The 17,591-nt window shown below is 37.5% G+C and overlaps 1 protein-coding gene across 2 annotated transcripts in view; it reads right to left on the minus strand.

The window, feature by feature from the left end:
* Positions 1–799: 799 nt before the first annotated feature.
* igf1rb (insulin-like growth factor 1b receptor) overlaps positions 800–17,591 on the minus strand; it is a 56,133-nt gene continuing 39,341 nt past the window's right edge. The window contains exons 8-21 of one of the 2 annotated variants that reach the window (XM_088333979.1): positions 17,337–17,572; positions 15,782–15,949; positions 15,215–15,422; positions 14,323–14,630; positions 11,985–12,118; positions 11,729–11,888; positions 11,556–11,655; positions 11,279–11,349; positions 10,776–11,005; positions 10,601–10,708; positions 9,041–9,200; positions 8,789–8,918; positions 8,555–8,689; positions 800–5,000 (exon numbers count right to left, since the gene is read on the minus strand). In XM_088333979.1, coding sequence (XP_088190105.1) covers positions 4,508–5,000; positions 8,555–8,689; positions 8,789–8,918; positions 9,041–9,200; positions 10,601–10,708; positions 10,776–11,005; positions 11,279–11,349; positions 11,556–11,655; positions 11,729–11,888; positions 11,985–12,118; positions 14,323–14,630; positions 15,215–15,422; positions 15,782–15,949; positions 17,337–17,572 — 2,641 coding nt within the window. In that variant the 3' untranslated portion in view covers positions 800–4,507. Of the gene's footprint in view, positions 5,001–8,554; positions 8,690–8,788; positions 8,919–9,040; positions 9,204–10,600; positions 10,709–10,775; positions 11,006–11,278; positions 11,350–11,555; positions 11,656–11,728; positions 11,889–11,984; positions 12,119–14,322; positions 14,631–15,214; positions 15,423–15,781; positions 15,950–17,336; positions 17,573–17,591 lie in introns of both variants that reach the window. The other variant, XM_088333978.1, reaches the window with a different exon arrangement.

The raw sequence follows: 17,591 nt of genomic DNA on the forward strand, positions 1-17,591 counted from the left end.
AACCTCATATTGTTAGAATATGATATAACGAAATTTTGAATGTATTTAATTGCTGTTAAAAGTGTCGATAAAACCTCATTTTGTTAGAAAATGATATAATGAATTTGTGAATATGTTTAATTGCTGTTAAAAGTGTCGAGAAAAATTGTTCAATCCTCACGTTGTTCATTTTCTGTTATAAGTGTCAATAAAATTGTTCAAACTAACCCTTTTTAAACAAGTGACTAAATAAAGGTCAAATACAATTTTATGTGACCGATTAAATGTTCTGATTTTAGCTTTTATTTGAATTGCAACATAAACAAATGAGCGAGCCATCTTTATCATAACTGTGATTTTCAACATTTGTTTTAACATTAGGTGCAACCAGTTAAAAAAATACAAATTCAATATAGATAATATAACTGTATCTTCCAGCTGCTGATGATACAGTATACTTAAACACAAAAGGCCCTTTTTTTACATAAAAGTTTACTACATAATAAATGTCTTTACTCTTGTAGTAGTAATGCTGAGAGCTAATGTTTTGTTACGAATTAGCATGTAGGGTTACCACTTTGGTATGAATTTCTATAATAAAAACATAAAATCTTATTACCAGGATGTAATTTTAAGAAAAATTAAAATTTAGATCGGTAAAGAGTAGGATGCTTTTAAGACGAATCCTGATCACGTCAATTTCTCATCCAATCTAGAATAAATTTTTCCTTGAAAAACAGTGACCCATTACTGGTTATCCATTCATAGAATTGGTCCCCAGGCTACTCAGGTGTTTTATGTGAAAGAAGACAGGCAGTCATGACTTGCATACATTTTTATTTATCTTAAATCTTATGTAAAAAAACAAACAAAACCAAGAATTAGAGAAACATTGAAACATTCTCATTTTCCTACAGCCAATCATTTTCCACATGTTGGCTTATATTTGAAAAAAAAAGAAAAAAAACCTCATGTACAAAACAAAAACTGGAGAAAAAAAACATCCAAAACAAAAACACCTTTCTACCTTTCGTTTATGATTGAACAAAATGTACAAAACTGTGAATACACAAAAATGACAAAACGAAGTTTGAGGCCATCCAGTGGTAAATGAATTAACAAAACGTCCTGATCCCTTATTTCGGTTGCTTCTGCACTTAAAGCCAAAGAACTATCCGTACCTTGCCGCCATTGAAAGCTTTTTTTTTTGGCTGCAATTTATTTTTACCTTTGAACACGTAACCGAACCGTTCCACCGGAAATCCTTCTCCTAAAACTTCCCTAGAGCAAACTAAATATCTGCCTGAAATACACACATAAGACAAATAAAAACTGGCTTCAAAAGTGTAGTCTGGTATGAATGTGCCTCCACTATGTGCGAGGAAGAAGCGGAAGATGATGGGAGTGCTGTAGTGTTTTGGCGACCAGCGAAAGAAACATGGGCAGGAAAGGAAAATCGATGTGTGGTATTGCATTATTACATTTTCACAATAAATAGCATTCTTCTTTCCACCTTTTGTTGATATGTCAAAAAGTATATAGGCCACGTTGAAAGGAGGGAGAAAAACAAGATCAGTTTGTGTAATTCACGTGAAAAGTCGTTCATTATAAAATATGCGAAAACATGTTATATATTTTGGACAATGAAAAGATTATTTTTGTGGCAAATTTCTGGGTAAATATGTCAAACAATAATAAATTTGGGAAAAGCAATAATACAAAAAACATGGAAAAGGCAGAATATTGCTGTGATTTTTACCAAAATAAATATAAAATATTAAACTATTTATCGATAAATGTACACAATTGTGGTCAGCAATCCAATTATATTTCTGGTAATTCAATGCGTTTTAAATCTTCCCATACATTTTTTCTTTAAATATTTTAACTTATGCACACAATATCATATTTATTTTGGGCTTTTAATGCCACTTGGATGTTTTTACACTCCTTTTACAGTTTACAGTCATTCCAATTCCCCTGTTCTCATTGGTTGATTATGTATATGGTTAGCAAAAATCTTATAATAAATACAAAAAAAATCCCCATGTTTCTGTGCTGCAGTTAGGCTTGTGGTTTGTAAATACAAACAAAAGTAAAGCTCCTCCTTATCATATTAAGAATAAAAAAAACAGTGAGGTAGATGGATGGTTGAATGAAATAGAAAAAGAGAAAAACGTACCCCTTTCCCAAAAGTAGCAAAAACTCTCGTAAATGTATCAAAACAAATAGAAAAAAAGTCTCCAGCTATTTCTGTACAGTGATTTACAAACTCCCCCCAAAAGAATAAAAAAACAACACCCAACACAAATAAATGACTGGGCTGGTCGATATTCCATCAATAAATTGTATAAATAAATTAATTCAGCTTTCTACTCAGGGAAAACAATCATATTTAGTGTCATAGGCAGAGCATTTTGTAGATATATCTATTTATAGTGAATTGTAGTGATTGAAGACTTAACTTTTTAATCTAAGCGTGAATTCAATATCAGCTGACATGCAATTATATGAAATTGTCTATTTGCTTCTATTATGTCATCATTACCGTAGTCCTTTAAATCAAATTTGTTGTCTGTCTTTCCCCATTTAGTGAGCTGTCTTTAAAAATATTTAAGCTTGGACAAAAACAGAAACTAATGTACTGTAATTTTATGCTTTTTTGATTTTTGAACTAGCACACCAGTCAATTATAGCTTGGTGGATATAACAATACACAAGGCGGAATTTAAGCAGAATTTTTTTTTTTCGAATGCGATTGTTAAGGACTTTTGTTGAAGACAGGTTAATTTTACTCTATAAACAAATTGGAAAACGGGAAAAATTGGCAACATGTTTGTGAACTGACACCGTAATTTGGTGGCGAGAATTGAAGGCCATTAAACAGAAATGCATTTTTGTTTTTACATAACTAAACTTTAGATCACAATTTAAGCGACCTGTTTATCTTAAGCTACACTGCTAACAATAGTAATAATTAACGCCAAAAGTGGCAGAACAAACCTGAGATTTACTTGGGACTCATGGGAGAAAATATAATAATTCTGAGATCTTCTTTGAAACCAGCTCAGTTATATATAAAGAAACAATATATAAACCCCCCACCCGACCCCCACAAACATGGCAAAATGCAGTGAAAACGCTCTTAAATTCAACCTGAAGATCTCATATACTCATAAAGTCATAGATATTTATATAGATCATCTATATTACAACCACAAGAGAAAATAAGGAATAGCAGCTTGTCTTTTCTCTGTACAAGATGAACATGGGGACCATAGAAAAAGGTAGAAAAAGTCACGCGACGCACAAGAGTGGAAAAAAAAAACACACCATAAAATAACCAGGCGTTAAATGCTATTGAAATCCATAAAAATCTGACTCAATAACACCACCATAACTTAGTGTTTGGATGCCAATTTAGATGCGACAATTCCGCATTCGGATACTGGCTCAGACAAAATTGAATCAGTATTTATCTGTTTTCCCGACATTTTTGTTCTTGTTGTACAACCAGGAAAAAAAATGGAATCACACGACCATGACATACGTTTTTTGACGGGCAATTTAATTACTATGTCCAATTTGAGTAGGTTTTTATGCAGTTTTCATTCTTTGGCGTACCAAAAAACACTATGGCCATCGTTTGGTTCGGATGCTTCTGAAAAATACAGATTAAAAGTCATTATTGAGATTTTAATGCCAATTTACAATAGTTTTGAATTATTCATTATAATATTTGTATCTCAAGTTTTTATTATTGTGCATTGTTATGTGTGAACAAATACATTTTCAGGAACAAGGATGACCCGAGGAGATTTTCAGGGCATGTGGCAACACTTTAAGCTTAAATTTAGCTGCTGACTCAAAATGGAGTGTTAGAATGGAAACCAAAGGAGTGATTTTGGGAAGCCCCTTTTTATTGCACACTATGACGGTCACATTAACTTTTCTTAGTCACATACCCAAATGTTTTACTCTTCAGGTTCTATGACTTATATTGCAGCCAAAAGCTGGTTTTCGATATATATTTATTTGTACCGATTGGCATAATTTTCACGGCATCTTCATTAGAAGTTTCAATGAAAAGTCATGGCCGTGTTATGAAGGTTTTGCACTAGTATTTCAATGCCGATTTGCAAAAGTATGCGATAATTGTGGCTCAGGTTTTGATGTCAGTACAAAATGAATCATCAAAATAGAGAGACAAGTATATCAAAATGTTTTTTTCAAACTTGTTTTTTTGTGTGCCTCCTCATGTTTTTACCATACCAACCAGCACAAAGGCAACAACATGGAGGATTTCACTTATAAAGAGTTTCTTCCCCCAGTAAAATGGACTGAAATCCTCAAATAAAGCACGTTTTCTTGTTTTAATCTTCAAAAGAAGAACCGTTTTAAAAAGAAAAAAGCAACTCCCTCATTGGTGTTTTCTCGGCAGCAAAAGGGGCAGTGTCGCATCTGGGGGGAAAAACAAAAAACAATAGGCGGCATTACAGCAGAATAATTTTGAGACTGTTCCATCCAATCAGCAGGCAGATGACTGAGGAAGGGGCATGGCACGCTGGTTTTTGCGGCCCCCGTTCATGTGGGCGTATGGCGGAAGTTCGTCCAGGGTGGCCTGCATGGCGGCCAGTGAACCGGTCCCATTGGGTGGGGCTCCCGCAGAGGACGCCGATGTCGATGACGTCAATCCGTTAGCCGCTTGGTGCCCGACGGGCTCTTTGTCCGTGGAGGGATGGGTAGGGGATCCGGGGTTCAGCGAGGGCCCGGGTTGGGGTTGAGAGCCGGGCGAGGGCGGCGTCTGTAGCGGCGTGTCCAAAGGGATGTCGTCCATGTCGTCCAGGTGTTGTTGGGGTGGCGGTCCGCTTTGAGCGTCTGGGGGTTTGTTGTCAGCGCTGTAGAAGAAACTAACCTCGCAGAAGGACGGCTCCAGCTCGTCCTTCACGCTGCTTATGATCTCCACGAAAGACGGACGCATCTTGGGGTTGTACTGCCAGCACATGCGCATCAGCTCAAACCTGCATACACACAATCAAATCAATTTAGGCCTGACTGATATAAAGTCATCCCTCGCTGTATCGTAGTTTACTTTTCGCAGTTTCGTACATGCATTGTGTTCTGCATTCTGATTGACTAAACAGTCGCCCCATTCCTTTACTGCATTTATCTGCCTGTGCGTAAATTAACATTGTTGTTGTACACATATGTAAAAAACCTTGATGACCCTAAATTGCATATGCGCTAATCTTTTTCAATGTCAGGTTGCACTAAAAGCTATCATGTCAACAAAATGCTGTTGATACAATGCAACCGAGCCCAAAAGGCGAAGGAAGATGCTTTCTATTGCCAAAAAAGTTGGACTACTCAACACGCTAAATACCAGCACACACCTGATGCCAACCGCATGGGGAATTTGGCGTTAATGCCTTTAGCTTTATAACGCCAACAACGTCATGCCCCGCACACCAGACGGCATTTTCCCCTCCATCCTTATTTGCCCAGGTCACGTTTTTTTCTACCGCAGTGTCACATTGCAATTAGAAAGACATGCACAAGTGGTGTGATTTAAATTTTATTATAGTTAACTCCAATAAATTGTATAGTCGCATTGAAAATGTGCGCCATGGCTAGTTTGTGGAAACGACACATTTTACGACATGCTGCCGAAATTCTGTTTGATGTTATCATGTTGGTTTTATCTTAAGCTACTTAATAAAAACGAAGAGTTCATATTCCATTCTGTGAATTAATGAGGGAACATACTTTTGGACCAAAAGAAAACGCAAGCAAGAGCTGTGTTATGTAAAATGTGAGCCATATGTTTCTAGACAAGAGTAGCAGTTGCCGCCGCATTTGCTAGTCAATCCCAGAGAATAAAAGGAAGCGTGTGCAGGGGTTAAAGGAAGGTAAAAGCAGTTTTCCATAACGTCCACATGATGGCAACAAAATATCATCTGAAGTAAAAAAAAAAAAAAGTGTCCTGAAATCATTTCTACATCTAAGTCCAAAAAAATATCACTATAATATGTATTATATTTTGACAGTACAGATGTTATTTATCTTAAAAAACGTTTATGAGGTACAGTTCTTGTTAATCCATTTTTTACGCCGCTTATCCTAACTAGGAGCGCAAGTAATGGATTCATAGTTAAAAAAAAAATGTTGGATTTCAAAAAATTCCCCAAATCCTGAAACCATTAGTTTCAACAACAATTACTCGTCAATTTTAATCGTCCTCCAAAACAGAAGACTGATTATCTCAGGAATGAACACTCATAGGTAACAATTTGGTAAACTTAATTTTAAAAAAATAACATATTTCACAGTCAGTTGTTGTTGTTGATTACACTAAATATTCATCAGTCTTAAGTGTGAAGCTGTTAAGTAATTTTTGGTTTATTGCTTCAGAGTAACTAAATTAACTACTAAGAAGGATTTCAAAATAGGTAATTTGCTTTAACTTTGATGATAAATAATGATAAATTTGCATGTTTTTTTTTTTTACGTATTATTGGCTCGGAGAATATATAAATTCTATTCATCCATTTTCTTCCGCTTATCCCAGGTCATGTCGCAGGGGGCAGCAGTCTCAAAATGGAAGCCCAGAACTCCCTATCCCATCCGATGGGATGCCGAGGTGTTCCCAGGCCAGCCTAGAGACGTAATCTCTTCAGCGTTTGCTGGGTTGTCACCGGGGCCCTCCTGTCGGTTGGCCATGTCCGGAACACCTTCCGAGGGAGGCGCCTAGGAAGCATCATTATCAGATGCCCAAGCCACCACAACTTGCTCCTCCCAATGGAGAGGAGTGGCGTCTCTACACTGAGTCCCTCCTTGATGACCGAGCTCCTCACCTCATCTCTAAGCAGCGGAGGAAACTCATTTCAGCCGCTTGTATCCGAGATAATGTTCTTTTGGTCATGACCCACAGTTGATGACCATAGGTGAGGGTAGGAACCTAAAACGACCGGTAAATTAGGAGCTTTGCCTTTAGGCTCAGCTCATTCTTCACTATGACGGACCAGTACAGGGTCAGGCTCTAGGGAGATGTGAAGATCACCACTTGAGGAAGCCAACAGCACTACATCATCTGCAAAAATCAGAGATGCAATGCCGAGGCTTCCAAACCAGAACCTTTCCTTGCCAATTCTGTCTATAAAATATATGAAGAGAGTCCAACTCCCACTTGATACGGATCCGAATTACTGTTGATAATGCGGACCAACCTCTGGCACCGGGCATACAGGGACCACACAGCCCTGAAAAGACGATACCCATACTCCTGGAGCACTTCCCACAGGGCTCCCCGAGGGACACTGTCGAATGCATTCTCCAAGTCCACAAAACACATGCAGACCAGACTCCCATGAACCCTCAAGGCCCCTGGAAAGTGTGTAGAGCTGGTCCACGGCCCAGACAAAAAACACTGCTTCTCTTGGATCCGAGATTCCTGACGGACCCTCCAGTACCCCAAAATAGACTTGCCATGGAGGCTGATACGTGTGATTATGTATATAAATTGTATTTCAATTCTTCCACAATGTTACTTTAAATCACTTCGTATAATAGCAAATAAAAGTCCATTGCATTTCAAGTCGACCCCCTAAAACAGCAGCAAACCAAAAGAACTACAGTACAAAATATTGATAAAACGTGTACCTAAACAACAGTTGTTAAGATACAACTATTTTTAAACCATTTATGGTACCTGTAAATAGAACTTTGATGGCACACTCGTACAACATTTTCGTATTTCAAAATATTTTCCTTTAACTTGATCCTTGTTCTCAATGTTTCTACCATTTCTTCCCCTTATTACTAACTTTCTTTCAACCCATTATTATCGTCAAAGAAAGGCAATCGGACACACAAAATCACAATAAAATGAGATGCAGTCCCTCTCAAAAACAATCAAGGCAGCTGCAATTGACTGAACAGGAAGAAGAGGGGGAAGCATGAGGACACGGAAAGGTCATGGGCTATTATGGACATAAGATGGAGGCTATAATATAAGGGTAGGAGTAACACCTTAGTGAGTGCAATTTGCTGACCTGAGCGAATGGACTTTATTGTTGTTATACAAGTAGAACATTTGAGGGCTTTTTTTCAGTGCAAGTAAAACAAATTGAAAAGGTAATCATGAGCGAAAGGATAAAAACGTGACTGGAGTGGCTCTGCTTGTATTGTATCTTATAGTTATAAATTTGACTTAAATGCAAGTATATACGGTAATGTTAGGTTTTAGAAGCCATTGAATTAAAAAAAAATTAAATGTATTAAAATAACTGCACTTTCCTCCCTAAGTCCAACCCTCATATATATACAACAACCTACTTTGGAATTACTTTTCTTGTATTGACTGCTGAACAAACACACAATAAGATTTAGTCCTGGCATTGAGACTGAGATAGGTACTATATGTCACTTGCTGTCCAGCACAAGACTCTTTTTTTTTAACGACAGGGCTAGCATACTGGATCTGGAAGCAGCATTTTTAATAGCTGTGCACTTCATCTTTAAGTCAATTAATCTTAATTACTCAGAAATGATGAAGAGCCATTTAGTTGTGACTTACAGCATGTCAGGACAGTTCTGCGGCTTTTCCAACAGGCCTCCTTCCATGACAAAGCGCAAGACCTGCTCATTAGAGAGGCCCTGGTAGGGCTGCTCAGCTAGCGTGGCGATCTCCCACAAGACAACTCCGAATGACCTAAACAGAGACAGATTTTGAGAGATTAGGTGGGACACTGCATGAATGTCAAAGAAAACAACACATCTTTGTCACCAAGTCTTGTGTTTGGACACTCACCAGACGTCGGAATTGGTGGTAAAGACGCCGTCCTTCAAAGACTCGGGTGACATCCATCGCACGGGAAGCAAGCCCTTCCCGCCTTTACGGTAGTAGTCTGTCTCGTAGATGTCTCGCGTCATTCCGAAGTCTGTGTAAAAACAACACGTTAATCAATTATCTTATAAGACAGAAAATATATTCATTTAATATATTTTGATATACACTAAAACTTCAACATTTCTAAGAAACCGAGTCCCATCCCCATCCCACCTCCTATCTTGACGGTGAAGTCCTCGGCAACCATGCAGTTGCGGGCTGCCAGGTCACGGTGCACAAACTTGCTAGCGTTGAGGTATGCCATGCCATCTGCGATCTGGCCAGCCATCTGAAGCATTTTCTTAAGGGGCGGCAGGGAAAGACTAGACCACTGCTGCTGCAGGAAAGAATATGGATGTTTTGCAAAAACTACAAACAGTAGAGTACAACATTGCAGTTTCCAAATTTTTTGACTCAAAACCTTTGACAGAATTATACGAAATTTCAAATAATGTCTCACTTCCAGCAACTTTCTGGGATATAGAGGGCTATCTCAGAAACTTCGATAATTTTGATGAAGTACTTTATTTTCTCTAATGCAATTTAAAAAACAGGCCAAGAGGCAGATAAGCAACGGTTATAAATTCTGGATTCATTAAAAATCAACTTGGAATATTACAATCCTTTTATTATTTTGATATTGTTGATTATAGAGAACACTCAAATATCCCATCTCAAGATGCTACAATATCAAGCAAGGAAGATACAATCAGCAATATTAATAAAGGCTAGCAATATTTTAGTTGTTTTTTTTAATTAATCAAATTGTGTTAAGTTTTTTCTTTTTTTAAAAATTACATTATAGATAGTAATAACCAAAGTAAATTGTTTAATTACTAAAGAAGAAAAAGAAAAATATAAAAAAAAAAATAGTTCTAAGAAATACAAATCTTATGGGTTCACATTCTTAAGACATTCAACAATTATACATTTAGATGCCAATTAATGGCTCTATTCTCAGAATAATTTAGTCAATGCCTTTTAAGACTTTTCAAGGATCTGCGGGAACAGTCCGATTACAATTTACCACTTGTAAATGGTACCTTAATTTTTTTACATGGCCCTTAATAAATGTTAATTTTTGAAACATAATCCTCACACTAATGCACATTTATTAGTGCCCTGTTTAGGTGTAGCATGTAGCAAACCGTCAGCAAAAAAAAAAAATTGTGGTTAAGCTATTCATCTCCGTGAGTTACCTTTGATATGACTGAAAATTGCTGGCTCTCCCATTGTGAATAGTTGTTTCGTTTTTTTAGAGGCATGCTGTGCCTGATTTGTTCCACATTTTGACCATGGTTTGTAATTTGCGTTTTTCGAGAAATCCTTCGTTAAAACGGCACCCGCCCTGTGTCTCGGTCTAATGCACCTGTTCCTATGCACCCGTTGGGGGCAGTGACGCTTCACACTACGATTACAGCAATTGCAGCTGCGGTGTTGGCGTCAATTTTGAGCCAAATTTATTATTTTTCTTTGGTTAATAAATGGTCTGTCGAGTCAGACTGCAGGAAACATTGCAAGAATTGCAACCTTTTTCAGGCATTTCACCCAAGATCCAAGCATTTACCTGACCTTAAAAACACAATATTAAATCTCGAGCATTTTCCCAGATTTCAAGCACCTGATTGAACCCTGTTCATCAGCAACCAACATTCTTTGTATTGACAACCAGTTTTCAGGAACACTGTTTTTTTTTATTACCATCAATTACTTCTGCTTAATTTATCTTATTACCTCTTTTGGCCGTAGGGAGCGCAAGTAGCTCTTAAGGTCTCCTCGTGTCATCAGCTCCATGATAACCAGTGTGGGCTGGCCTTGAGACACCACACCCAAGAGACGCACCTACCACAAAAATACTATGAAAAATGCATTCAGAATAATTTGTGGCTCTATTTGAGTGCATGCATACCACATGATGACAGTTGAACTCTTTCATAACGGAGGCCTCGTTGAGGAACTCAATACGCTCCCTCATGCTGGCCGATTCGTTGACCGTTTTGATGGCCACTTGCGTCTCAGGTTCGTCCTTGACCACGCCCTTCGCGGTGCCCTCATACACCATGCCGAACGAGCCCTGGCCCAGCTCGCGACTTAGGGAGATCTTCTCACGTGCCACCTCCCACTCGTCTGGTACATACACTGAGAGAGGGATTGCATTTGCAATTGCATTAAGCTCCTAACACCCAAGCTTCTTGTTTGATTTACATTTATGTCTAAGCTTGTTGATGCCCGGTCTTAGGAGTTGAAATTAAGTTTGACCATGGGTCCCTGAATTTTCCCCCTTCAAGAATTCATGTGACTATCTCAATTTCCGATGATGACATCCAGATGCCAATTCGATCGCAAGAATTATCAGTTATCATTTGTTACACCACCAATCTGTTAAACTGTATCTGCATCAATAATCCTTACTTTCAGCTGCACTGAAGTATTCAGGGTTGACCGAGGCGTACAAGACTCCGTTCCCAAGTCGATCACTGTTCCTAAAAGCGAAAATAAAAGTAAATCGTAAAAAATCCTGTATCATTATTCAAAAAGAATATTGTAAAACATGATTTTAATATCTAGGTAAAATGTAATATCCATTCCTATAGTTCTCATCATTACATTTTCTACCTTTTTGAGGGAGTATTTACTCTCAAATATCCTCAATTTAAATAAAAATGACAAGGTCATCCCAGCAACCTACCTTTTCCTGTTCAATGCGAAGAGCGCTCCGGCCAAGAGGCAGATAAGCAAGATGATTAAGATTGGTGCTAATATGATGGCGTAGAGATAGTTTTCATATCCTGATGGGTCAATCAGATTAAACATTTCAGATTATGCTGTGTATTAAAGCGCGTGATAATATATGTGCCTTACGTTCAGCTACATAGAGATTGATAGGAGCTGTCCAGGATCCATTCCCAGCCAACGAAGTCGCTCGGACCCTCACAGAGTAGTTGCCAGGACTTAGGTTGGTCAGACGGATGCCGCGCTGTGTCCGATACAGCTGACCCGAAACACACTCATGTTTCTCAGTCTGACAAAGAAAACGGAAAGACATCCACGGGACCATCAGGTACATGCATAAGTGCGGACAATTATTTGAAGACACTGTTGTTTTTTCTAATTGTACCTCTGTGCCCAGTTTGAACTTGATCTCATACATAAGGATGAGGCCGTTTGGGTGATTTGGCTCCGGCCAGCGGAGAAACACAGACTCCTCTTGGCCTTCCCAAGATACTGGGCCGGGAATGTCATCTGCCTTTTCTGCAATGCAAAGGAGCACGGATACTCGGAACTTGGATTTATTGGGCCAGGAGTGAGTCAGATTTGGCACTGTCCTTACCATTGGACATAGATGATTTACACGAATCAAGAGACACATCTTTCATAGCCAAATTTTCCACATTAATAGGGTTCAACGTAATATAATAATTTTGAGTGTCCTATCACAAAATAGGCAAATTGCATATTAGCAAACCTAAAATATTAAAAACGTTATAAAGATTATATTAATCTAATCGTATTTTACTTATATTATTGTTAAAATAGAAACATTAAAATTAATTGAACTAATATATATTTTTAAAAATTATTCAAATTACCAATGTTATTCTGTTGATAACGACTCAATCACTCTTTTCTGGGGTTAATTAATTAACTAACTAATTAATCAAAATTTGAATTAATTGACAAAAAGCAAAAAATTAAAAACGGATAAAAACCCAAAACAAATATACACATATATACATATATATATATATATTTATTTATTTTTTTTACATGAAAAAGTATATTCTATTTATGTTCTTAATTGATTTTTTTACATTTGATTAATATTGCTTCACCAATTTTTACAGCTGATCACAAATTTTAATCAAATAAAAAAATCTGACTTTTTTTAATTGCACGCGTACGCCGCTTTTACCTACTTAATTTTAGTATACTGTGAAAACTCGACAAACACAGCAATCAACTCAAATTAGTCATCCTAGCAGAAGGGGAAAGTGGCTGACCTTATAGGACTAATAAGAAGTGGGATTGGTGAAGTAGATGGTCCGGTGTAAAATTATATGATCTGTTAAAATTGAATAATTACTAATGAAATACTAATAAATTAAAGAAAAGAAAAAGAAAAAAATAAACATATTTAAGCATTTAACCACATTTTAACTTTATATTAATATTACGAGTGTCTGAAACTCGTGACAAAAAGTTACAGGACACCAGGGCGGACAACTCTGAAAAGTTGCCTGCCCTATTTTTCACAACTTGAAACACAAAAAGACGACTAATCGAGAAAAACCCATTGTTGCAAAGTAAAAAGGATTGATAATCAAAATATATAACAGAAAAACATTTTAAATTTATTATAAATCTACTTATAACATTCATTGCATGCGTATGGCATCGCTGTTTTCCATCTGCCATCGGTATGTACCTGTATTTACTCATCTTCATTCATGCAATGTTTGCGTTGCGTCGTCTGCAGTAGGTCACGTGAACTCCTCTTTCCACTATGCTTTTAATGTACGTTTACATTTTGTAGTGTCATAAATTTTGCTTCTTTTGAATATTTCTTCTGGGGCTGAAGTTTTGGCTTGATTCCTAACCACTTATTAATTTTTCTTGTGTTCTCTAAGCGTCCACTTTGGAAAATGATATGCAAATGCGCGACCTTATAACACTCGGGAAAGCCCGAAAGCACGAAGTTATTTGATGCAGTCTTCATCGGCTTCAGAGTATGCAAACGCTAAACGAACCGACATTCCAAAATTTCCAAAGATTTCAAAATCAGAATAAAGCAAACATTTGATTTGAAAAAATCTTTTTTTTTTCTTTTTCTTAAAAAGTTGTCGTTTTATAAGTTGTACGCCCGACGTAAAAGATGCACGCCCCGGACGTCCGGGCAGACGTTATTTCAGACACTGATATTACAATAATAATAATAATAATTACAAATATTATAACTGCCATCAACCGTTATTATTGTCATTATTGGTGACTGAATGATATTAAGTGATTGCTAGCATTATAGAGTTAATAGATGGGTAAAACTGAATTAATCTGTTAGTATAAAAACAGTGATGGAAGTAGTGATGGTGATGATGTTAATGAAGGGACTGCGTGACCGCAGAGTCAATGTAAATATGTATATTCGAGAGGTGTTTGTTGTTTGTAAATACACAGAAGAGCTAACAGTGGGACAAAATGATTAATGAAGTCAAAGGGATAAGATTTAATAAGCATATGCTTCTTCTTACTCCCTTTCGACATGTACGACAAGATTGTATTTTTTTTGATTTGTTGTTTTTGTTTTGTCATGTTCGAAATAAGTTTCATTAATTCATTCAACTTTTGTTTTTAACCTCATGTACAGATGAATGGCACTTAGTTAATGAAGCTCTACAAAAGCATCAATTTTCCTACAACCTAATCAGACAAAAGACACCTAATTATTTTCCACTAACCTGCTGGTTTAGTTCTGGAGAAAACAAACTCTGCAGCGCTGCAACGCTGCACCTCTCGATTGCAGGCGTGGACGTCGATGCGGTACACAGTGAACGGCTGTAAACCGAAGATCTGCAGCTCACGCTCCGTCACCGCTTGTTCAACAAAGTCAAACTCTCGTTCCGTTAGATCCGGGTCTGCGCCGCTACCGTTGGCGGCAGTGTGCAGTGGGGGGATGGTGGTAGCATTGGAATGTGGCCTGTGCTGGCGTCGAGAGTAAGTGGCGTTGGCAATGTTGAATACGTCCCGACGGCGACGATCGGGAGGCCTGCAAAAATCATATATCATAAGTCTGTCTTCAGATGTCCTATAAATCTAAGACTAAAATGTCAGGGTGTTCTCAGTCCAAACCGCACCACTCGAATTTGTCACAAGGGGGTGCTAGTTCATCCCTAATAGCACATTTATTTGATTTGTGACACTTTGATGTTGTTTGCTAGATTTATCATGGTTTTTATAAGTTTGTTTATAGCGTGTGGGTGAAGGAGGAGGGGCAACATCTTTGTTGTTATGCCAAATGGGGTGCGTGGGTTTAAACGTTTTTAAAAACTTGATCAAAAAGGCAAGTTTCTTGTTTGTAATATAAACGTCACAAGTCTGCGTCGGTCTCACACTGCTCTTTCAGTGTGAGTGAGTGTGTGCGTGTGTTCCAGTGAGTCATAGTTGTTTTCAAAGCATTTGAACCTCTGGGGGGGAGGGAAACTAGTGAGCTTTTTTGTAAAAAGAGTCAGCGAAACGGCACCAGTTTTTTTTCGGTTGCAGTCAACTTTGACCAAGAAAATAACATACATACATCCTCTTTCAAGGTCACAGATGTGATCTGTAATTGGAGTACATTGTTTAAACACTCACCTGGGTGTGAAGATTGAGTTGTGCAGGAAGTTCTCAAATACTTTTCTGTATGAGGCATCCGCCGCCTCTGCCTCCAGGTCCTCAACCGATTTGGGGCAAGGGCAGCAGGGACCCTTATCTGGGCCGTCTGGGTCTGATTTTGTGGGCTTGGCATCGTCCTCTGGGTCCCCTACCCCGATAGCTGCCATCCTTACAGGGATTTTCAACTCTATAGAGGGAAGGAAGTTAGCAAGGTAAAAGTGTGCGCCTGTTTCATTTTTAGCAGTACAAGTTACAGGCTAAAAATAACATATGACACATGATTGCTATTGAAGAAATACTTGAGCCATTTTAAACTGTAGGAGTCTCTAGTTAAACTCTTTTTTGTAGAGCCCTTATTTACAAGAATCTATAATGACTTTACTGATATGAGAAATGATTGAGGATTTAAAACAAGTAAGCAAGAAAACTAAGAACAAGTATGCATTAGAAAAGAAGGCAACATCATTTTTACAGCCCTGTATACCTGAATTGGTTTATAGAATTGTTAGATAAGTCATAAAAATAAGTATACAAATAGGTATTTACCTTTGGAGCAGTAGTTGTGCTGGTATAGTTCTCTGTCTTCAGCTTGCTGCTGCCAGCGCACCAAGTAGTAGGTTTGATTGCCGTTAGGGGACACTGGAGGCAGCCAGCGCACTACCAGCTGGGTGGAGGAGTTGGAGTAGGCACGCACGTCCTGAGGCATGGAAGGTGCTGCGGACACAAAACTAGCATCACAGTTCCATTCCACGAACCTTTTTGTTTCTTTCAGGTTTGCTATTACAGCACCTCAAAGTGGAAAATTGCATTAGATATATTCTTTTAACACACACACACACACACGCGCACACATTCTGTTAAATCATGTTCATTTGTGACACCCTTAATCACTAAGAGTCTCAAAGGGTTGCACAGACCACAGATTATTGCAAACCACAGACTATAATTACACCATCCCCCTGATCTAAAACCTACATGAGGGCAAATGAAAAAACCTTAAGAAGGGACTGCACATGAGGCAAATCCCCATCTTCTGTTGAAGAATGCACTTCATCATACACAGTTTGGTTCTCCAAAAACAGCTGGCTGTGTGAAATTTTTTTTTCTTCGACTCAAAATTAATTATTATTAATTATTATTATTAAATTATTAATTATAATTATTAAAACACACACTTAATATCAGTGCCAGATCCTTAACGCTTGGAGAATACTCTGGTAACAAAACATTATTTTGCATCATTTACCCTCATACCTTTACATGGTTTTTCAGCATTCATGTATAAATACTGTATATCAAGACTAGTGATTGACGCCCGATGGATGCCAATTTCTTTAGTCAAGATTGTCCTGATCAAGCTTTTCTTTTTATTAAGTACATGATCACGACACATTATCTGCTTATGGAGGACCAAAAATCGAAATCGTAATATAATTGTAAATAAATAACATGTATATAAAAAAGAAGAAAATATATTTTTTAAAATGTATACAAATCAAATTAAAAACAAGACAGTTTTGAATATATATTTTTTACTTTAAAAACATTTAAATTTTGTTTTCAATTCAATTTATTCATTCAAATATTTGCGTATTTTGTTGTTTTATTTTCATAAAGATTATATTTGGTATTCCATTTTCAATTGATTGATTAAGGGCGATACAAATAAATAAACGTGATTTGATGTAGACGTGATAATATTTTTACCTTTATTCATTCTTTTATTCATTTGGTTGTTTGTTTTTAATTTTGACATTTTGGTGCCCCCAATCCATTGTTTCAAAGCAAAAAGTATTTCAAAAGCATATAAAAAAACGATTAAATAAACATGTATTTATTTTGTTCATGGTATCACCTTCTCTGTATTTAGATGTGCATTTTATGTTAACACCTCTATTTTCAAGTGCTCAAAACTATCTGGAAGACTGTTTTTTTCCGGAGTATACATTTTCAGGCGCTCACAACTATTTCAAAAGCCATTTATGCCAAGTACCTCAACATTCAGGTGCTCAACATTATTTGGCAAACTATATTTAGGCTTACTACATCTTCAGTATTATTAGAGGCAATTGTATACTGCTTCCCTTTAGAGTAGGTTTACCTGAAGGACTGGTTCGGATGTAGACCACCTTGCTCTTGGCACTGGGCACCTGTTTGTCATCGACCATGAGCGTGATGGCCTTGACAAAAACGGCGTACTGAGTCCATGGCTTCAGGCTGGACAGCAGCACGCCAGGATCTGTGTCTTTGTCCTGGTGCAGCTCCACATCCACCATATTCCAGCTATTCGATCCACAGCCATCCTGCCCCTCGAACTCAGTGATGTTCTGATAGGGCCTGCAGCAAGAGTTTTTTG

The sequence above is a fragment of the Urocampus carinirostris genome, chromosome 4 (genome assembly GCF_059441175.1).
Source record: "Urocampus carinirostris isolate Australia breed hairy pipefish chromosome 4, RoL_Ucar_1.0, whole genome shotgun sequence".
Lineage (NCBI taxonomy): Eukaryota > Metazoa > Chordata > Actinopteri > Syngnathiformes > Syngnathidae > Urocampus > Urocampus carinirostris.